The sequence below is a fragment of the Sinocyclocheilus rhinocerous genome, unplaced genomic scaffold (assembly GCF_001515625.1).
Source record: "Sinocyclocheilus rhinocerous isolate Xijiao unplaced genomic scaffold, SAMN03320098_v1.1 scaffold1080, whole genome shotgun sequence".
Taxonomy (NCBI): domain Eukaryota; kingdom Metazoa; phylum Chordata; class Actinopteri; order Cypriniformes; family Cyprinidae; genus Sinocyclocheilus; species Sinocyclocheilus rhinocerous.
The window spans coordinates 23,842-45,107 of record NW_015652127.1 but is presented as its reverse complement, the minus strand read 5'-3'; the positions used below and the strand labels follow the sequence as shown (position 1 = coordinate 45,107).

At 34.7% G+C, this 21,266-nt stretch overlaps 1 protein-coding gene across 1 annotated transcript in view; it reads right to left on the bottom strand.

Annotated features, from left to right (window-relative positions):
• Nucleotides 1-1,357: 1,357 nt before the first annotated feature.
• LOC107713412 (transcription factor E2-alpha-like) overlaps nucleotides 1,358-21,266 on the bottom strand; it is a gene marked incomplete at its 5' end in the record, with an annotated part of 42,932 nt that continues 23,023 nt past the window's right edge. The window contains 8 exons of the mRNA XM_016518902.1: nucleotides 1,358-1,963; nucleotides 4,074-4,193; nucleotides 12,508-12,749; nucleotides 13,755-13,890; nucleotides 14,316-14,427; nucleotides 17,657-17,827; nucleotides 20,815-20,891; nucleotides 20,993-21,071. Coding sequence (XP_016374388.1) covers nucleotides 4,081-4,193; nucleotides 12,508-12,749; nucleotides 13,755-13,890; nucleotides 14,316-14,427; nucleotides 17,657-17,827; nucleotides 20,815-20,891; nucleotides 20,993-21,071 — 930 coding nt within the window. The remainder of the gene's footprint in view (nucleotides 1,964-4,073; nucleotides 4,194-12,507; nucleotides 12,750-13,754; nucleotides 13,891-14,315; nucleotides 14,428-17,656; nucleotides 17,828-20,814; nucleotides 20,892-20,992; nucleotides 21,072-21,266) is intronic.

Sequence of the window (21,266 nt, the reverse complement as noted above, 5' to 3'; positions counted from 1 at the left end):
TTCATCTAACATTTAAAATCAACACAGATAATAACAAAAACAAGTAAACACAAACATTTAACAGAACTTTATAAAAGAAGTAAAAGTCGGGGTCGTCTTGTAAAGACCCTTGCGATCTATTTTTCTCTACTTTGTGTAGAAATATTGGCGGAAAATTCGTGAATCAACACTTTTTGAGTTGATCAAATGCACAACTTTAGCAATGAATCGCTAATTAATCCGAGTATCTGTTAACTACGTACTAGTCAGATATTGTATCGTGTGAGCAAAATCTGCTCTAAAGAAACCAAATTAAAGTCCAGCTTAACAAATCCAAAGCATATTGATAGCTGGCCTCAGAAACGTGTGGTAATACACGGCTGAAATGCTCAGACTCAGTCACACATCTGCATAAAGAAACGTTTCCGAGAGCTTTCCTCTGCGATATAAAACGAGCTGCTCGTAAATGAGACGCACACAAAAAGAAAATATTATCCAGCGTTTTCCAATACTTCAGAAATCCACGATGAAAAACGCAAGCTCTGGTGCTTTGGTGAATGATGGCAGATATTAGCGCCAATCCCACAAAAACACAATCAGATATTTCACCTCAAAAATCTAATCAAATAAATAAAACATAAAATAAAATATTTTAACCGAGAAAAAAGAAAAAGAAAAAAAAAAGCCTACTTTTAGGATCATTATGACTTTTGCATTTTTTTTTTTTATTACCTTAATGTGTCCAAGTGTTTTATTTCTAAATGTTTTTATTCTCATATCCTTATATATTTTTAAATATAATACAGTAAAAATACTGTAACACAATGATTTACATTTAAATCAGCATAAAGGACACAAAATAAATTTGATGAATAATTTACGTTTTTGTTTTTTTTGCATTATAATAATGACATTTTGAGGCAAATGTGTTGGTCATAAAAAGTCAGAATAAAAAAAATCATAATGTCCTTTAAAACAGGCTTGATTTTCCTTAAAAAAAAAATTCTACAAAAACACATTCAGATATTTCACCTCCCTGAAAATAAAAGAAAAAAGACAAAAAAATTAAATATATTTACCTGAAGAAAATAAAGCCTGTTTTTAAGGATCATTATGATTTTTTACCATTATCTTAATGTGTCCAAGAGTTATATTTTAGAATTTTATATCCTTATATATGTACTGTATACTGTATACCTTATACAGTATAAAAAACTGTAATTCAATTATTTAAATAAGCATAAAGGACACACAATAAACACTCAAATATGCATAATTTACATTTTGATTTTTTTTTTTACCTTAAAGTGTAATATATATATATATTTTTTGTTTTTTTTGCCTTATAATAATGAGAATTTGAGGCAAATGTGTTGGTCATAAAAATGAAAAATCTTAATGTTCCATTAAAACAGGCTTAATTTTCCTTAAAAAATGAATTTGATATAATTTCTCTTGTTTTTAGAGGTGAAATATGGGCAGTTTTGTGGGATTCACGCATTAGTGGCGATCCCCAAACAGAACCACAAACATTGCGTATCAAAACTGAACATTTCTTTCTACATCATAAACACAAATCGGTACAAAAGAAAGTCAAACTCGAATACATGAACTACAAAAAAAAAAAAAGGAATCTGTTCCCGCAGCGGAGCTTGACCTTGTGTTGAATACAAAGGCTCATGGGTGTGTGTGCTATATAACAGCACACTGTAAATGGAACGCCGCAGCATCAAACAGCAGGACGGTCCGGACCCGCAGACGCTGATTTCCACCGATGGTCCATGATCACGAGCACAACGAGCGGCTCGGGAAGTTACTGTGTGCATGTGAGTCTTCAACACATCTGTTTATCATATATAAATCACGTGTGTGTGAGTGTGCGAGTGTGTGTGTGTGTGTGTGAGAGAGAGTGTGTGTGTGTGGACTCTGGAACAAGAACGGGAAGATAAGGCCACGTCGACGGAGAGCTTCCTTATGTCAGGATCTGTCGGGAAAAACAGCATGCAAAGACGTTCAAGATGTAAAGCTGGTTTTCATTCATTCAGAGTAAAAGCAGAGTCGCAGTGGAAACTGAATGCATTCGTTCACTTCTGCAGCATTAAACTATCATCAGATACACAGAAACTCACAGCTCTTCACGACAACCCGTCAAAATAAGAGTTTGGTTGAACTCTGAGAAATAAGAAATATATTACTGCTGTACAGTAGAATGTGTCTTAAAGTGATAATATTAATAATAGATTAAAAAAAAAAAATTTTCTCCCACGTTTTAATTTAACAGCTGTTGTGTAGCACTGTTTGCCAAAATATGAAAAGGAATTGTTAACTTTTCATTAAATTTTAAAAGAGTTTAAAAAAGTTTTATGCATTCATTTGATTATTACCGTTTTTGATACTACATTATTAAACAGTAAATCCATAAAAAGTCAAAGGGACAAAACTGAATTTTTAAAATATTACATATTTTATATGGACCTATTATTGTAAAAATTTTAATAAATTATTAAATTGTTAAAGGTCCCATGGCATGAAAATTTCACTTTATGAGGTTTTTTAACATTAATATGAGTTCCCCTAGCCTGCCTATGGTCCCCCAGTGGCTAGAAATGGCGATAGGTGTAAACCGAGCCCTGGGTATCCTGCTTTGCCTTTGAGAAAATGAAAGCTCAGATGGCCCAATCTGGAATCTTCCCTTTATGTCGTCATACGGGGAAAGGTTACCTCCCCTTTCTCTGCTTTGCCCGCCCAGAGAATTTGGCCCGCCCATGAGAAAATGAGCTACTACAGTGCGAGGCGAGTGCAATATTTTTTTTTCCTCGAGAGACATCATGGCTTGCAAACGAGCGAAGCATGGCAGTTGCCCCGCCTCTCTCCTCCTCATTAGCATTTAAAGCTACAGACACAGAAATGGCACGTCCTAAGGAAAGCTCATTGTGGGACTGGCTCGTAGTGGCTGAAATTCTGCACCAAGGCTGAATTTCGGGAAAGAGACTTCAGATACAGTACTAGGGACCACTTAGGCCTATATAAAAGCATCCAAAAAGCAGCATGTCATGGGACCTTTAAAGTTTTCCAAATTCAATTGATTATACATCATCTTTGACTGTTAAACAAAATTTGTAAAAAAAAAATAAAACAGAACTTGGAAGAAAAAACATTACATCAGGCCTTAAAATGTAATAACTTTTAATAAATTGTTGTTAAATTAATTTGACAGGTTTTTGATTAATAAAATAAAATTTAACCATGAAAACAGAATGCATAAAAAATAAAGTTACTGTCAATAGTTAAATCAAGTTCAGATTGTTTTATTGTGTTAAAAAAAGCAAAAAAAAAAAAAAAAAAAAAAAAAAAAAAAAAAAAAAAATAGAATTTGGTTGGTGGGGAAGATTTGGGGAAAAAATCTTAAGGCCCTAAAATGTAATTTTTGTTAATAACCTGTTGTTAAATTATGTAGGTTTCATGATTTTAATTAATTAAAAATTAACTTGTTGATAAATAAAATGTAACATAAAAAAGACGGAATCCAGAATGAAAGAAAAAAATGGAATATGGGGGAAAAAAAGAATTTTTGGATTTCATAGGGCAAAAATGTATTTTTTGTTAAACTTTTATAAACTTATTTAATCAGAATCCAGAAAAATTAAAACAAAAAAGGAATCCAGAATATTAGAAGCAGAAAAAATAGATTTTGGAAAATAGTAAAATGGAGGAGAAAAAAAACACATTTCATTGGCAAATTTTGTAATTTTATATAATTCGTGTAATTTTAGTTAAAAATTTAAATTAATTTTAAATTAAAATGAATGGAATCCAGAAATATTAAAACTGAAAAAATGGAATGCAGAGTAATCAAAACAGGAAAAAAAGGAAATTTGGAACTAAAAAAAAAAAAAAAAAAAAAAACTGATTTCATAGGACTCTGCCCTAAACATGGTAAAAACCTCTGTGTTTGATTCCCAGGAAATACATGAACTAATCAAACGTACACATTTAATGCAATGCAACTGGTTTAGGATAAAAGCAACCACCAAGTGCATAAACACAATATGAATATTCGATTGCTTCATCATAATCGCAGGTGTGAAGCTCACCTGAGCGTTACATATGGCTGTGTCCGTCTCCACTCAGACCTGACAGCATCTGCGCATCTCCTGTGACCTTCTCCTCCTCTCTCCTCTTCAGACACGCAGCCTTCGGGTTCAGATTACGCTCTGCGATTCAGATCAGATGTTAATGTCTGCTGTGAGCGTTTACTGTCAGAATACAGAGTGATGAGGAAGCTCCAGTCAAACATGAATAATGAAGGAAGAGCAGGTGGGAGGAAGAAAGCACAACGTGATTCACTTCAGTTACTGTGAAGAACATGTCTGGCTCATAACTCATCCCAAAAACAAAGAATTGCTGTACTAACACACATTCTCATTACTGCAATGGGACACATAAGACATACTTTTAACTCTTATATATTTTATACATTGTATTTTTATATAATAAAAAATTATTATATTACACAATTGTTATATAACAATATATGTGTAACAAATTTACAAAAATAACACTTTTCTGTTATATGCTATAATATAAACAATAGTTATACTACATATTTTATTCTATATTCTATTCAGTTTTTTCATGCAATACATTATAAAATTAAAATTTAATGTACAATTGTTTATAATATAGATGCAAAATGTAAATATGCTATAATATAATGCATGTTATTCTATACTCTATATTTTAATATTATATAACGTAAATTTAATATATTAATATTTTTATATAACAAAACATCACTTATATATAGAAAATTAGCATTTCAGGTATTAATAAATCAGGGTAGTTATTGTTTTAACACTATTTTACTATTTATTTTTATTAGTGCTCTCAGTTCAGCTCATGAAAAATGGGGGGAAAAACAAAAGTGTTGCGTTTATAATTTTGTTCAGTGTATAAACGTAACATATTTTTCTTAAATATATACATGCATGTGTGTCTATTTATATGTACGTAATAAATATACACAGTACACACGTATATTATGTAAACAACTTATTTTGGATGCGATTAATTGTGATTGATCATTTGACAGCACTAGTTTTTATATATATTTTATTCATTTTTAAATATCTCTAATATTATATAATTTAAATTTAATACATTATATAATATATTAATATTATAAAACTATTATAATATATTAATATTATGCAATATTTATAACAAAAAGATATATTTGATTTGATTTTTTATTTTTTTATTATTTTAAGTATTTATACCTCAGGTAACACTATTTATTCATAATAAACAGTAAAGGGAATCTAATGACAATTACCTTTAAGAATAATTCGAACTGGGGGGAAAAAATTAGAATTTTTTTTTTTTACATTTATTATAAATAATTAGAATTCACCAGGAAAGCACCTTTAGTTTTCATGAAATGCCACAAATTGTAATGGTTAATTAACAAAACCAATAATATCGTAGCCTGATTGCTTCATGGTAATACCATAGCATTTGGACATATACTATGTTAATACCATGCTCTTTTTATTTTTGGGTGAAATATGATCTAGACATGTTTTTGCGAGATTAAATGGTTAGTTCACCCAAAAATGAAAATTCTGTTATTAATTACTCACCCTCATGTCGTTCCAAACCCGTAAGATCTCCGTTCATTTTCGGAACACAAGATATTTTTATATTTAAGATATTTATGATGCATTCCGAGAGCTCTCTGACCCTCCATAGACAGCAAGGATCCTAACACGATCAACGTCCAGAAACGTAGCAAGGAGATCGGTAAAATAATCCATGTGACATCAGGGGTTCAACCGTAATTTTATGAAGCTACGAGAATACTATTTGTGCGCAAAAGAAAAAAAAAAAACGACTTTATTCAACAATCAGTCTTCTTATTCTTATTATTTTATTCAAATATTGTCTAATTGTGTCTTATTTACTTTTAAACTTTTTCAAACTAGACTTGCTTGCACTACCGTCTTAAATCATTTCTATCACTGATGAAAAATATTTTGTCTTACATTAAAATAGACAAATTTAATTAGCTTATTCTATTTACATTTGTATGTGAACTCGAAATCAACCCCAACTTTGCTTTAAAAAGCATCGCAAGATCTCCTAACCGAAGATCACATGATCACAAACGGAAATCACTTCCGTGAAGTGACCATCGCTTGTTCCCTTCACTAACGGACTTCTGGAAGGGCCCTTCGTGAAGGGATTCAGTTGCTCACTTTCGTTTGGAACGTCCCCGAAGTGCCCTTCAAGGGCGCAAAAAAATCGTTTGGAATTCACCCGTTGTTTTCATTCAAATCAAAGCACAAACACATACACGGCTGACACAGAACAACATACGCTGTTTGCATTCAGTGGATACTCTCCAAAATGGCGCTAGGGTGACGTTGAGGAGACTAATTTTTTAATAAAGTCGTTTTTTTCTTTTCTTTTGCGCACAAATAGTATTCTCGTAGGGTGAACTAACCCTTTAACCCTAACATATTTAGTTGCTCCAATCATAAGCAGCTCAAATCACAACTTTAAAATGAAGGACTGACAGGAAAGGCTGTTAATGTGGCAGAAGTTGTGCAGAAAGATGCTAAAGGTCAGCATCACACAAACACACAGCGGCAGTGGAAGCGAGGAAAGAGACGCGGCTCTCAGCAGCAGCAGCAGCGGTGTGTGTGTGTGTGTGTGTGTGTGTGTCTGCTGATTCTCGGCAGGACGGTGGCGGCTCACAGGGGTTGGTCCTACCTCGCACCTGTCTCTCCAGGCCTAGGATGACCTGCACGGCCTGCTGGAGGATGATGAGTTTAGTCTGAGCCTTGTCGCTCTTCAGGTGCAGCATTATAATTATATAAATTATAATTTTACTAAAATTATATGACATACTTTCTACATTGTAATTACAATTTTATTAAATGCATATAATATTTTTATTATTACATATATTTGAAAGTATTCAAATATTATTAAATTAAAAAAAAAACAAATATAAAATATTTTTTCAACTTAAGAATTTCCACAATTTTAAAATGCCCAAAAAGGTCCCCCCCTAGCGTCATTAATCCTGTTTTACATGTTAAACAATACACAGATATTTAAGACGATTTCAAAAGCAGAAACAAATGCTGCATTTTAAACTCCATACCCACTTGAAGTGGTCTGAACCTATTAAACCAATTAAAACTGCACTGATTCCAGTTAAACGAGGGTTGCAGAGAGGGATCCAGTGGCGGTGCAGAGAGGAGAGCGGGACGCGACCGATCCGGAGCATCTTTCTTTCGTTGTGACCGGACACGCAATTTCAAAGCAGACACAGCCCGAGTGTCAGTGGCTTTCAGGAGGCCTGTGGGATCTGCCGCGGAGCGAAAGAGCGCAAGACGAGAGGACAGCAAGATGAGAGAGAGGCACCGTCTGCCAAGAACCGAACAGAAACACACACTGCCACTGAGAGAGCCAGACAGAAGACAGGATGAGGTGAATGCGACTGTCTCATCGTAAACGCATCCCGCTGCTGAGATGCATTTATGCAGCATGAGACTAAAAATGGAGGATGATGAGTTTAGTCTGAGCCTTGTCGCTCTTCAGGTGCGGCTGCACCATGCGGCCGAGCTCCCTGAAGGCTTCGTTAATGTCGCGCACACGAACCCGCTCCCGAGCGTTATTGGCCATGCGCCGCTCGCGCTCGCGCTGCTCCTTCTCCTCCACCGTCAGACACTCCTCCGACACGCTGCTGCCAGGGGGACCGCCGCTCGTTAGTCATTTAGCCTCTCGTTAAGCCCATTCTACAACTAAATCAACTGTCTCGGCTTCATTAGGTTTAAAAGAACCATACTACTCAACTACTAAATACTCCAGAAGAACCTGTTAATTGCAGTACATTTGTTCCAAATGGTTCTTTAGTGAAAATATATGTGTGTGTGTTTATATATAAAAATGTATATTTAAAATAATGGTTTATATAGTAATAAAAATAAATTTATATATATACATATATATAGTTATTGTATTGTATATACATTTATTGTATATTTTAGAGGAGAGCGGGACGCGACCGATCCGGAGCATCTTTCTTTCGTTGTGACCGGACACGCAATTTCAAAGCAGACACAGCCCGAGTGTCAGTGGCTTTCAGGAGGCCTGTGGGATCTGCCGCGGAGCGAAAGAGCGCAAGACGAGAGGACAGCAAGATGAGAGAGAGGCACCGTCTGCCAAGAACCGAACAGAAACACACACTGCCACTGAGAGAGCCAGACAGAAGACAGGATGAGGTGAATGCGACTGTCTCATCGTAAACACATCCCGCTGCTGAGATGCATTTATGCAGCATGAGACTAAAAACCATTGCGACCATCTGCAAAGAAAAGGGCTGAAGAACAGATGGAGAGATGGGTAAAAAGAAAAACAACCTGGCAAACAGAGGGTTAAACATGACATGCAAGCATTAATCAGACCATTACAATCTGAAGCGAGTAAAACGTTAAGAAGGAAACACAAAAGAACGAGTCCATCTCTTCTAATCTGCGGGGTTAATGCCTGCGGAAAAAGCGTTTCACTGCGGATCGGAGGGGTTACGGACATGCAACAGTCAAATTGGGGGAAAAAGAAAACCATAAGGTGCATGAACACAGATTTAAAAAGGATTGAACAACTAGAAAGGAAAACAGAAGCATAGATGATGTCCACTGTGGAAATCAGGATGGTTGCATGCATTATGCATAAATGGCTGCATTCATACTAGTCTTGAAGGAATAATCAAAATGCCATCATTTACTCAAGAGTTTCTTTTGTGGAAATTAATTGGGAACAGATGCTGTCAAACTGCAAAATGACAAAAAAGCACCATAAAGTAGTCCATACGACTAGTGCACTACATTTCAAGTCTTCTGAAGTCAAATGAACGTGTTTTACGAGGAAATCGGCTGAAATGTAACCCTTTATTCACTGAAAATCTCTTTTGTGCATGTGTTTATTCATACTTGTTGCGCCAAGACACGTTTGCACAAGGGTTATTATTGTTAACTAAAATTAAAACAATTTTGAAATTATTGAAATTGTATTTAAGTTGAATTTAAGTTGAAAAAGTTTAAGTGAAATAAAATATTAGATGAAAAACAAACGAGAAAAAATAAATGTTGCTTTTTTGACAACTGAATAAGTTAAAATTACTAAAACTACTGGAAATAAAAAACTAAACTAAACTAAAACATAGTTTTAGTCATAAGTAGCACAGGTATATTTGTAGCAATAGCCAACAATACATTGTATGAGTCAAAATTATTGATTTTCCTTTTATGCCAAAAATCATTAGGATATCGAGTTAAAGATCATGTTCCATGAAGATATTTTGTAAATTTCCTACAGTAAATAAATCCAAACTTAATTTTTGATTAGTAATATGCATTGCTAAGAACTTCATTTGGACAACTTTAAAGATGATTTTCTCAATATTTAGATTTTTTTGCGCCCTCAGATTCCAGATTTTCAAATAGTTGTATCTCAGCCAAATATTGTCCTATTGTCCTATAAAAATACAAACCATACATCAATGGAAAGCTTATTTATTCAGCTTTCAGATTATGTATAAATCTCAATTTCAGAAAATTTACTGGTTTTGTGCTCCAGGGTCACAATTGGCGTCAGGGCCGTCAGTACGAGGGAGAATTCTGATTGGATGCTCAGTTTAGCGAATGAGTCACTGCCCCAGAATTAAAGTAAAAATTGATGAAAACTAGTAAGTAAATGAAGGCAGCACAGACAGAAGGCTGTTCTAATTTTACGTGATCTTTCCCAAGCATTCCAATATGCAAATATTTTGTTTACGTTTCGTATATCTGCATATATCTCGTACATCCTCGTTTCGGTCTCTTCTTTTAAATGATGAATATATACTATTGATAGCTGCTGATATAGACAGCTAATTCCTCTCACGCAGGCGCAGAACGCATGTGTTAGTTTGCAGTCGGCTGTAGGGCTGTCAAAAGGGCTGAAAAACTAAATTAGAATTTTGTACTTAAATATGATCAATATTCGAATTGTATTCGAATTTAAAAGGCATAATTTCAGTTAGGGGGGGATAAAAGATTTTGGCTCCTCTCCTGTGGCCACAAGAGGGCGCATCGAGCAAAATATTACTAATGCACGTTTATTCAATGCAATAAAATAACACGACTCTCTTTGAAAAATAGTGCATAATGTTTAAAATAATGTTTATAAACCATATATAATAAAGTTGCTTAAACAATTAGAAACAAAACAGAATCATGTATGTATGTATGTATAGTTTAATACAAAGGACCGAAAACCAATCACAAAGAGTATTTTTCATTTAAAAACATGAGATGCAGTAGGATGGGGAAAAACCGCCATAAAGTCTCGAGACATGTTTTTTTAAAAGTTGAACTTAAGTTAATTTTACATGGCTTTCTAAACATGTGTCTCTCTTGTGTGAGACGCGAGTGTAACGGTGATAGATGTCCCTCTAGAAAATGCGACAAATATGCGTTCTGTGTGAACGGCTTGGTTTCAGTTTTGACGTAAACAAGATCTTCTCCGCATTGATGTTCTCTTTTTCCGCAATATTTTGAATGAACAACGCAGCAGCGCCGCATCCAGTGGGTTCAACTGGATAGGCTTAAAAAAGCATTAAAATGAAATGACACCTACACCGTCATCGCATCTCGTGTGCCACTGATAAAGCTGCCTGATGCACACCTAAAATTCAAATGCAACGTTTTTGCATTCAAATGTGGACTTTTATTTTAAATTCGATGAATATTCAAAATTTGATTTTTTTTGACAGCCCTAGTAGTCTGTGCGGTGTGTTCAAGCACAGCTTTTTGATCCAGACGCTGTCGACGTGAGACGACAATTCAATTCAATTCAATTCAATTCAAGTTTGTATCCCCAAACAAAAGATAAGACTTGAGAAGAAGGAATATGGTGCACAAGACAGTTAGGATAGTTTTATGATGCTTTTTTTGGGTTGACAGTCATTGTACATTCACTCTAACATCCTTCAAAACTTAACTAGAGTTAGCAAATGACAATTTACATTTATACCTTTAACTATTCCAACTAGTTTTAACAAACGAGTTTGTTAGTTGCATTAATCTTGCAAGCAGGTGAGATGAACAGAAAACAGGAAGGGACGAGTGCTAAACATAAAATGACAAGACACAAACACATGCACAGTTACAGAAAGTGCAGACAGTCCCACAATCACCCTAAACAGACACCTGTGTGGGCCGCGGGGAGGCAGGAGGCTTATGTAACATACTACATAATGCATCTCGAAAGAATTATCACCAAGACAAATTAATAACTTACATATTTTAATAATATATATTTACATTTTAAAAATTTAAGATACTACTAAAAGGAAATATTTTTGAGTTTAATGCAACTCGGCTGGTTGTCAGGGTGTTGCTAGGCTGTTTCTAGGGCTTATTTTAAGGCAAGACACCACATGAGAATAGCGTAAAACAACTAATAGATTTCACCATACTTCCCCAGTTGATTAATTACATCAAGTTTTCTGAAATGTTATGTTTAAATACGTAAATGAGGCATTATCTAATTAAAGATGCACTAATTTGCATACATTTTTCTCAACACTGGATAAAGCCAGGTTCAAAATTCTTGTTTGATTTTGTCGACACATTACAGTTAAATGTTTATACAGAGGGGATTTTGGATTTCTCTTTTTATCACTCCATAAATTAGAAAATACTGTCAACAGACCGAAAACAATTACATTTTCGCCATGTTTTTAGGAATAAAATGTTCTATAAATCAGTGTGAATGATATATGGACAAACCCCTCAGTAAAAGCCTTCAGAATATAGAGAGGAATAAAACCCTAAGTTTTGGTGTATGTAAGTGCTGCTAAAGTGGAGAAAAAACCCTCAAAGCCTTTAAAGATAAGCATTTTTGCCATGTTTCAGGAATAAAATGTTACATAAACCAATGTGAATGATATATGAACAAACACCTCAGTAAAAACCTTCAGAATATAGAGAGGAATAAAACTGTAAATTTAGGTGTTTGTAAGTGTTGCTGAAGTGGAGAAAAAAACCTCAAAGCCTTTAAAAAGAATCATTTTCGCCATGTTTTTAGGAATAAATTGTTATATAAATCAGTGTGAATGATATATGGACAAACCCCTCAGTAAAAACCTTCAGAATAAAGATAGGAATAAAACCCTAAGTTTTGGTGTATGTAAGTGCTGCTAAAGTGGAGAAAAAACTTTTAAAAATTCCTTCCACTAGTCAGAAAATGGACCAAAATATCAAAACTAACAAGTGAATTTTTGCTTGTAGTGTCTTGCCTTAAAATAATGTAACTTGCATTGAACCTAGATGCATATGCATTTATCCATCATGCATTTAATATCTCCAATCAACAAATGCGTCCACCTCCCCTTGCACCCATTCAGGTGTCCCAACCACAGACACATCTCTGCGGTGTCTGAGCACTGATCGGAGGTCAGCCACACACACTGACCTCGCACTTGCTGCTCCAGGTTGAGAATAACGTTTACGGCCTGGTGAAGGACGAGCAGTTTGGTCTGAGGTTTCTCATTGTTCATGTGCAGCTGGCACATGCGGCCCAGTTCTTTGAAGGCCTCGTTGATGTCGCGAACACGCAAACGCTCACGGGCGTTATTGGCCACGCGCCGCTCTTTCTCCCGCTCTGCCTTCACCTCAATCGGCAAATCCTCATCATCTTCTTCATCATCATCTTGACTTCATGGGTCAGAGGAACAAAGGGGTGAGAGGGGTTACAGGCAAAACAATCAGGGCACACTGACAGGGAACGACGCAAACCTCACGTCAAGGTTTTAAAATGGACCAATCAGAAGCTGCTGGAGGTGGGAAAGTCGAGTATATTGAGTGTTTACTGATGCAACTTAACTGGCAGTCAAAAGTTTGGAATAATTATGACTTAATGTTTATAAAAGAAGAAGCTTCTTCTGCTCACCAAGGCTGCATTTATTTGACCAAAAATACAGTAAAATGAAAAAAGTGAAATATTATTGCTATTTAAAATAAGTGTTTTCTATGTGAATATATTGTAAAATGTAATTTATTGCTGTGATCAAAGCTGAATTTTCAGCATCATTCAGTCACATGATCCTTCAGAAATCATTCTAATATGCTGATTTGCTGCTCAAGAAACATGTTGAAACAGTTTACACTGCTTATTTTTGTAGAAATCATGATACGCTATCATTCAATAGTTTGGGGTAAATGAAATTAAGGAAAATTATATTAATACTTTTATTCACTTGAGCAAGTGAAATTGAAGACATTTACAATATTACAAAAGATTTCCATTTCAAATAAATACTGTTCTTTTGAACTTTCTATTCATCTGTGAATCCTGAAAAATAAAATGTATCACGGTTTCCACAGAAATATTGTGCAGCACAACTGTTTTCATCATTGATATTAATCAGAAATGTTTCTTGAGCAGCAAATCAGCATATTAGAATGATTTCTCAAGATCATGTGACACTGAAGACTGGAGTAATGATGCTGATCACAGAAATAAATTACAGTTTAACATTCACATTGAAAAGTTATTTTAAATTGCAATAATATTTCACAATATTACTGTTTTTTGGTCAAATAAATGCGGCCTTGGTGAGTATAAGAGACTTAATTTTTCTTAATTATTCCACACTTTTGACCAGTACTGTATATGTATTTCTCCTGTGATTAAATGAAGGTTTGCAGGGCGGCAAGTACCTCGATCGCGTGTGGCTTTTCCCGTCTTTCTTCTCATCCTCTGATTTATCTGCAATAGACAGGTTCTCATCATCTTCCTTATCTTCCCGCTTTATATCCGAGCTGGATGAGTGAGAGGAGTGAGGCAGAGAAAGACCTGACAGACAAAAACAAGATGAGATTAGCAACAGAAAACGCTGATCACACTGTGCAACAACAGCACAGTGAAATCATCCTGTAATTCTTTAAAGGTGATGTGTTTGATTTCTGGATGTTAAAATTAGACTCATAAATGTTGAACATTTATGCATTTGGCAGATGCTTTCATCCAAACTGACTTGCATTGCATTCAAGGTATGCATGTTATCGGTTCATGCATTCCCTGAGAACCGAACCTATGAACTGTGTTTCTAGCACCATGTTTGAGCTACAGAAATACTTAATAAGTCTGAAAAGAATGCATGATACAAAGACATTTTGCATGCTTGTCTGCTAAAATACTTGCACAAAGCACATCATTTATGAATCTCAATCAATCAAATGTCATGAAATGAGCATTATAATTCAAAAAGCAGCACTGACTGGTAAAGGTGTCGGACTGGGAAGTGGGAGGGGCCTGATGGGGGGCGTGGTGTCCCTGCAGCAGAGCACTGGACTGTGGTAAACCTGCGGCATCATCACTGTGATTTGACATCTAGAGGAAAGAGCAGGAGACAGTTAATATACGCTGATAGTGTACACTCATCTGCCTTCTCACTCCACATGAGTTGCCCTGAGAGTCACTTTACCAGCATTTCACCATTTCATTTAAGAAAACGATCATCAGATACACTTAGAAACTCAAAGGCCTTTACTACAACCCGCCAAAATAAAAGTAGTTTAATTACTATTGTACAGTGGAATGTACTTCTCAACATAATAAAAAAATAATAATACCATTTATGTAAACAGTTGTAAGAGATATCACACAGTTTGTTTGATCATGTTTTGATTTAAACAGTAAATGTATGTTGTTTGCCCAAGAAAAGAAAGAAATTATTCAAATTTCATTTGATTAACTTTTTAAAGACTGTTGAGGTTTTATGCATTCATTTGTTTACTAATATTTTTGTTAATAAATTTGTATTAAATCATAAAAACACAATCCAGAAAATGTCTTGGGAGGGGGGGGTGTCACAATTTTAATAATTTTTTTAATTGTTAAAGTTCTATGATTTCAATTGATTAGACATCCTTTTTGATTATTAAAATTTTATTGATTGGCAAAATTAAATTTAGTTTTGATGGCAGTTAATTGTTTTGACAGTTCTGAACTAAATTTAGTGAAATGTCTATTTCATAGGGCATTTGTCTATATCATTTGTAACTTTTTATTATTACAAATGTAACAAATTATTAAACTCATTCATTTGATTACCACCGTTTTTGATAATAAATTTGTATTAAATCATAAAACACAATCCAGAAAAATTATTATACAAATTATTAGGGCACTCTTATTGTTACATTTTAATAATCAGTAAGGATGTCTAATAATCTGAATTCATATCACTTTAACAATTTAATTATTTATAAAACATTTATTTAAACCATTAAAAAATTAACAAAGAATCTGTAAAAAAAATAAATAAATAAAAAAAAATAAACTTAATTTGGGGGCAAAAAATCTTTTTAAAAAAACAGCTTTTTTTATAGGGCCCTGAAAATTACATTTTTGTAAAACTCTTAACAAATTGTTGTTAAATTGTACACGTTTCATTTGATTGACACAAATTCATGAATTCACTGTTAAAACATGCTTGATTACTAAAATTTAATTTAGCCATTAAAGGGGTCATGACATGAGAAACCAAATTTCCCTTGATCTCTGACATAGAAGAGGTCTTTGTATGCTTAATACATCCTGCAAATTTCATAACTGACTTGATCACGCTGAATGCGAGTGTCGTGTCGCGTCAAAAGAAAACAGAAATTACAATCACTGCCGCTATCTTGTCTACACTAGGGGTTGCACCGACTAATCGACTGGTCGACTACAATGCTCTGCCATGACGCTTTAAGCTTGACGTCGACTAGTCGCTGGTCCTATAGAGGGCGCAACAGGATAAGAAATCTTTGAAGGACTTCCACATTTACACTCCGTTTCCAAACAGTTCAAATGACAAATAAATGCATACTCTGAAAGCGCTCCACAAGACATTTGTGATTATATTACTGGATGCTCGAAATTGAACGGGAGAATGCACGGTTTAAACAGCTTATTGTACAGGTATGTTAATTGCCGTTTTAATCTAATGCGCTGCTGCACTGTGACGCACACACATAGGCTACAGACAGTAGTGCGTACATCACGCACACATAATCATTCAGCGCGGAAATGTATTGTCAACACTGTTCTGTGATTTCTCAATAAAATAGCTTAGAAACTGAAAAGTTCAAGCATATATTTCTTAATAACTAAATTCCACAGCTTCACTACTAGTAGAGAGACGCTGCCAGGTAGAATTAATTCACACGCAATCGCTCTCACTAATGCATTCATATGAATGTAATCTTTACTGTGCTACTTTATCTGTATCTGATTGAGAATGAGCAGAAATCTGTTAGAAATATAACGACCCAAAGACAAGAACTGATAAAAAAAGCTGTTATAGGAGCAACAGCCATGTGGGCAGCGCTGTGTCATATGCCATAGCTGTGCACAAGCTGTTTGTCTCAGCTCCAGACTTATTTGTTCATTAATGACGTCATCAGCGACTAGTCGACTTCGACTCGACTTTCATCACATAAAAGTCGACTTAAAAAAATCAGAAGTCATTCAACCCCTAGTATACACTGGATACAGTATACAGATGCGTGTTCGCTTTCTGACACAGTCCACGCACGAGTCTGTCGTCAGGACAAATGCAGTGAAAGAACGTTCGCTTTGACGCGTTTGGTTTAAGCAGCTCGTTCGCGTCTTTGTACAGATCTCAGAAGGATAAGAAACAAGTGGATAGTTTATTTTTAATGGCATCCCAGATCATGTCAGAGGATTGTCAGGAGAGCTTTGTTTTGTAAAGGAGACACAGTGTCACGGAGAGTTCACAAAGAAACATTTGTTGAAAGATGAAGATCTGAGTGCAGCTGCATCACAAACTAAGTAAATGATTTAATAATACTTCGTTTGGAAATTACCATTTTATTTTGATTATGTTGTCAAAACACATGCAATATCGAGGGGGCGTTGATACTGTGTCCTATGCAATGACATTAGCCAATCATAACAGTGGCTGATTACTGAGAAGTCTTAAAGGGGTCATCAGATGCCCATTTTCCACAAGTTGATATGATTCTTTAGGGTCTTACACCTCAATCGCTTAGGAGTCATTCTTGTCTACATCTGCTCCAGTTGTAATACAATGGTGGACTGATGACAGTCACTCAGGGCGGGTCTAAGGTAAGACGGCCTTTTCAATCAACAATCGAGGGAGGGGCCTTCGTCCGTGTGACGTCACACAGACAGGCATCTGAGATCGGCTCGATTTGAGAAAGGGGAAATGATTTTAGTAGATAAAAAAAAAAAAGCACTGGGTGGATTTTTATCATTATAGGGTGGTTGTGTACACACACTGCCAACACACATTTCAGTTCAAACAACTTGTAAAAGTGCTTGTAGCATCCGATGACCCCTTTAAAGGACCCGCCCAATAAAAACAGGTCATTTTACAGAGGGTCAGAATGAGGGTTGAAAATTATCGCTTTTCCACATATTTATTTTTTTGTGCAAAATACTTTATTAACATTATACGTAAACCTCAAGGAACATATTAAAATAATAAAACAATCCATGTCATGACCCCTTCAAAACAAAATTCAGGAAAAAATAAAGCAGATTTCACAGTGCCCTAAGCAGGCAGCTCACTGGGGTTGGAAGCACTCACCAGGCCTGGCAGACGGCTGGCGAGCCCGAAGGCCTGACTGATGGAGCCCAGGGCCGCTGCACCAGCCGGATGTCCAGAGACGGCTGCGCTCAGTAAACTGTGCATGTCTGCACCCACCGCATAATGACTCAACACTTGCAGCGCTTCACCCAGACGGTCATCCATCTTACTCTGCAAAAAAACACACATCACTCAAGCTGCCAAAGTTCATCAAATGCACAACGAGACAGTTTGCAACCAGTATTGGGCAGTAACTAGTTACTAGTAACTTAGTTACTGTAATAATATTACTTTTTGCATTAACTAGAAGTGTAACTAATTACTAATAAGATTTCAGTAATAATATTTCAGTAATAATATTACAGTTACCATCCATAAAACAGCTTAGTTACTTTAGATGCCTCGACCACGCTGATTTCAAATTAGTGGTCGACCAATATATTAGTGGTCGACCAATATATCACCAAGGCTGATATATCGGCCGATATTTGGCATTTTTCAAATATCGGCAGACAAGTTTTTCTGTTTGGCCGATGTGTTCGAGGCAGGACTTTTATTTTGACGGTACTGAGAGCGGCAGCACCTGCGCACACAGTGTTCACATTCTCCTTGTTCGCTGTCGTCGTTAACAGTTCTGTCTAATACGGATAGAAGTCTGTCTAATAATCAGAAAGAACTGTTAAACAAAGGAATTAAAATGTATACAAAAAAGTATTATAACGATTGCTTTTATATTATTAGTTATGGCAAACATTATAATACTTTCTCGTTTTCCGTCAGCATTCAGCAAATACGCATTTATATCATTTAAACAAATCTTTGAATGCTTTTGCCCAATGTCATATTCGTGTCATTTTCACTGTGTGCTGCATGTAAAATGAGTGTTACCTTGGCTTTATTTGAAAAAATATGATTCCAAAATCCCAATGCACACAAACTTCCCAGATTACTGAGTGGCCTGTTGGTTACAGTGTTTACTTCCTTTTTTAATTATATTTTTATTAAATATTTATTTATTTGTGAAAAATACTTTGCCATTTAAAGTATAAATGTTTATTTTACACATTTATTTTTTAATCCATTTTCAAATGATTTAAAATTTCTTAAATATTAATTAAAATAAATAAAATTATATCGGCTTTATATCGGCCACCCTGCTTTCCAAGATATCGGCATCGGCTGTCAAAAAACCAATATCGGTCGACCACTATTTCAAATCCAATAATCAAATAACTCCTAGATTTATTTTCATAATTTTCACGACTCACACATGCATGTGAAGCTTAGTTACTTAGTTACTTTTGATGCCTCAACCCCGCTGATTTAAAATCCAACAATCAAATAATTCCTAGATTTATTTTCATAATTTTCACGACTCGCACATGCATGTGATGTCCCTAGTGCAGCAGGTAAGCTTGGAATATGGAAAAGCTTACATTCAGCAGATACAAATATTGCATTATATTGATTTTGTCAGGAAAAAAAGATGATCTGAACACTGTTGAGTAAGTTGTGGCTTTACTTTACTCTGGCATTACATCCCACCCACACCCCTCTGATCAGCAGCATGTGGTACATTATATTACTATAATTAAAAATATTTTTAGAAAATTAAAGTTTCTTACAAACTTATGTGATTTGATAAAATACATAATGAAATATAATCATATATGGGTAACGGAGAAATTACAATTAGCTTCAAGCTACACATGACAATGAATGAGATTAATACAACACTTCTACTTGAGTGTCACTATCAATCGCTATTGAGTGTTTGTAATAACTTCTGACTGCGATCCAAAGTGGATTTTGGTCAAATGATGAGGCAGAAATATGTTGTTAGTAACATTCTAGAAGAATTTTATGTGGAAGATACACAGTTACAACTTCTGTGGGGCGTGAAGAAAAAATTATGTAACTAGTAGTGTAACTAATTTCTGTTGCCAGAAAGTAACAAGTAACAATATTACTTTTGAAAGGAGTAACTAGTAATGAGTAATACATTACATTCTTTGAATAACTAGCCCAACACTGTTTGCAACAGAGCTTTGGCAATGACCGTTATTTCTGTGAGCCTTAAAGACGAAAGAGGGGACAAAAAGTTAATTACGACTATTTGTTCGCTTAAATGTAGAACGCACTTTTATCAACTGATTAGACATATTTCTATAAATGTAGTTCAATCATTAATACCCATCAAAACATTTAAATTTTGCTGTTCAGGAGTGTTATTTTAATATCATTGAGATAGTACCATTAAATATTTTTAAATCAGTTTTTATCTTTATATTTTCCGTTTTCATTTGAAATGTAATTTTTGTATGTTTTTGTCATTTTTAAATTTTTTTTATACATATGTCTATATAGTTTTCATTAATTTATTTCAGTTTGTTATTTTTGTACATCAAGGTAAACTAAATTAAAATGAGAAATGTTGCCATGGAAACTAGCCGAAATAAAAAGTTATTAACATTTTGTTTTATATCAGTTAACGTTTATTTTATTTCAAGTAACAAAAATGTTTTTATAACGGGTTTTATTTTTAATTATAAAACCCTGGTTCAGCACAACAAAATGGTTCAACACATTGAACTTAATAAAAAGAAACACTGACCAAATTTTAAAGTATTGTTTATATAATATATTGCGTAAAATGGTGCATTCTGAAACCATAAAGTGAAAGTTAATATATACAGTTAAATATAATAGAATACACTAGATATAAATTAAGTACTCTATATTTATAACGTTCCTATGTGGATATTGATCATAAACATCAAGTGAAATTTTATGGAAATTATCTATGTTATATGAAGAAATTATTATTGTTATTATAATATATTTTAATTATATTTATTATAAGTTGTACAAATCTTGATGGGAGAATTATGCATTTTAAAGTGTAAAATAACAGTTCTTACATCTGGAACCTTAAAGTGAATCTTAACTTATTACAATTCAGTCAAATATACTGCATATAAACTAAATGCAAATTCCTACATGTGGACTTCAAATATTGATCATGAATATTATTTGATGTTTCTAGAAACACAATACATGCATATTTCATATGCAACACAACTCACAGTAAAATCTCCAGTTTAAAAGTTTATTTAATCTCTAGTTTTTCTGCTCTATGGTGAGGCAGAGGAACGTACCGGCGCCTGCAATCCTGGCTCAAAACCGGGCGACGGCGCAGACTGAGAGGAGCTTTTGGGCCACTGAGATGCAGAAGCTGAAAACACAAACACAGGAGTCAATAAAGCCTTGTGTGTGGAGGCATCAGAGCAATCCCACAGCAGATGGCCTTCAAGGAAGAACCTTCAGGAAACCCACCAGCAACGTTTGAAGGAGAGCCCACAGGAGTGGAGGGACTCGGGGAGTAGCTGCTGCCGTTATTGTCAGAGGGATAGATCTAAAAATCACAAGAGACAATATTAAGTCAGAGGGTTGAGCTGAAAGAGATGTGTGTTTGTTGTGTTTATCAGTACATGTTATTTTTTTAAAACATTTTTCAGCATGAATCTCCCATAAACATTTCATCATACCACATGGAGTAATTCCAGAAATATAATCATAATCATATTTATGATCAATATACACATTTGGA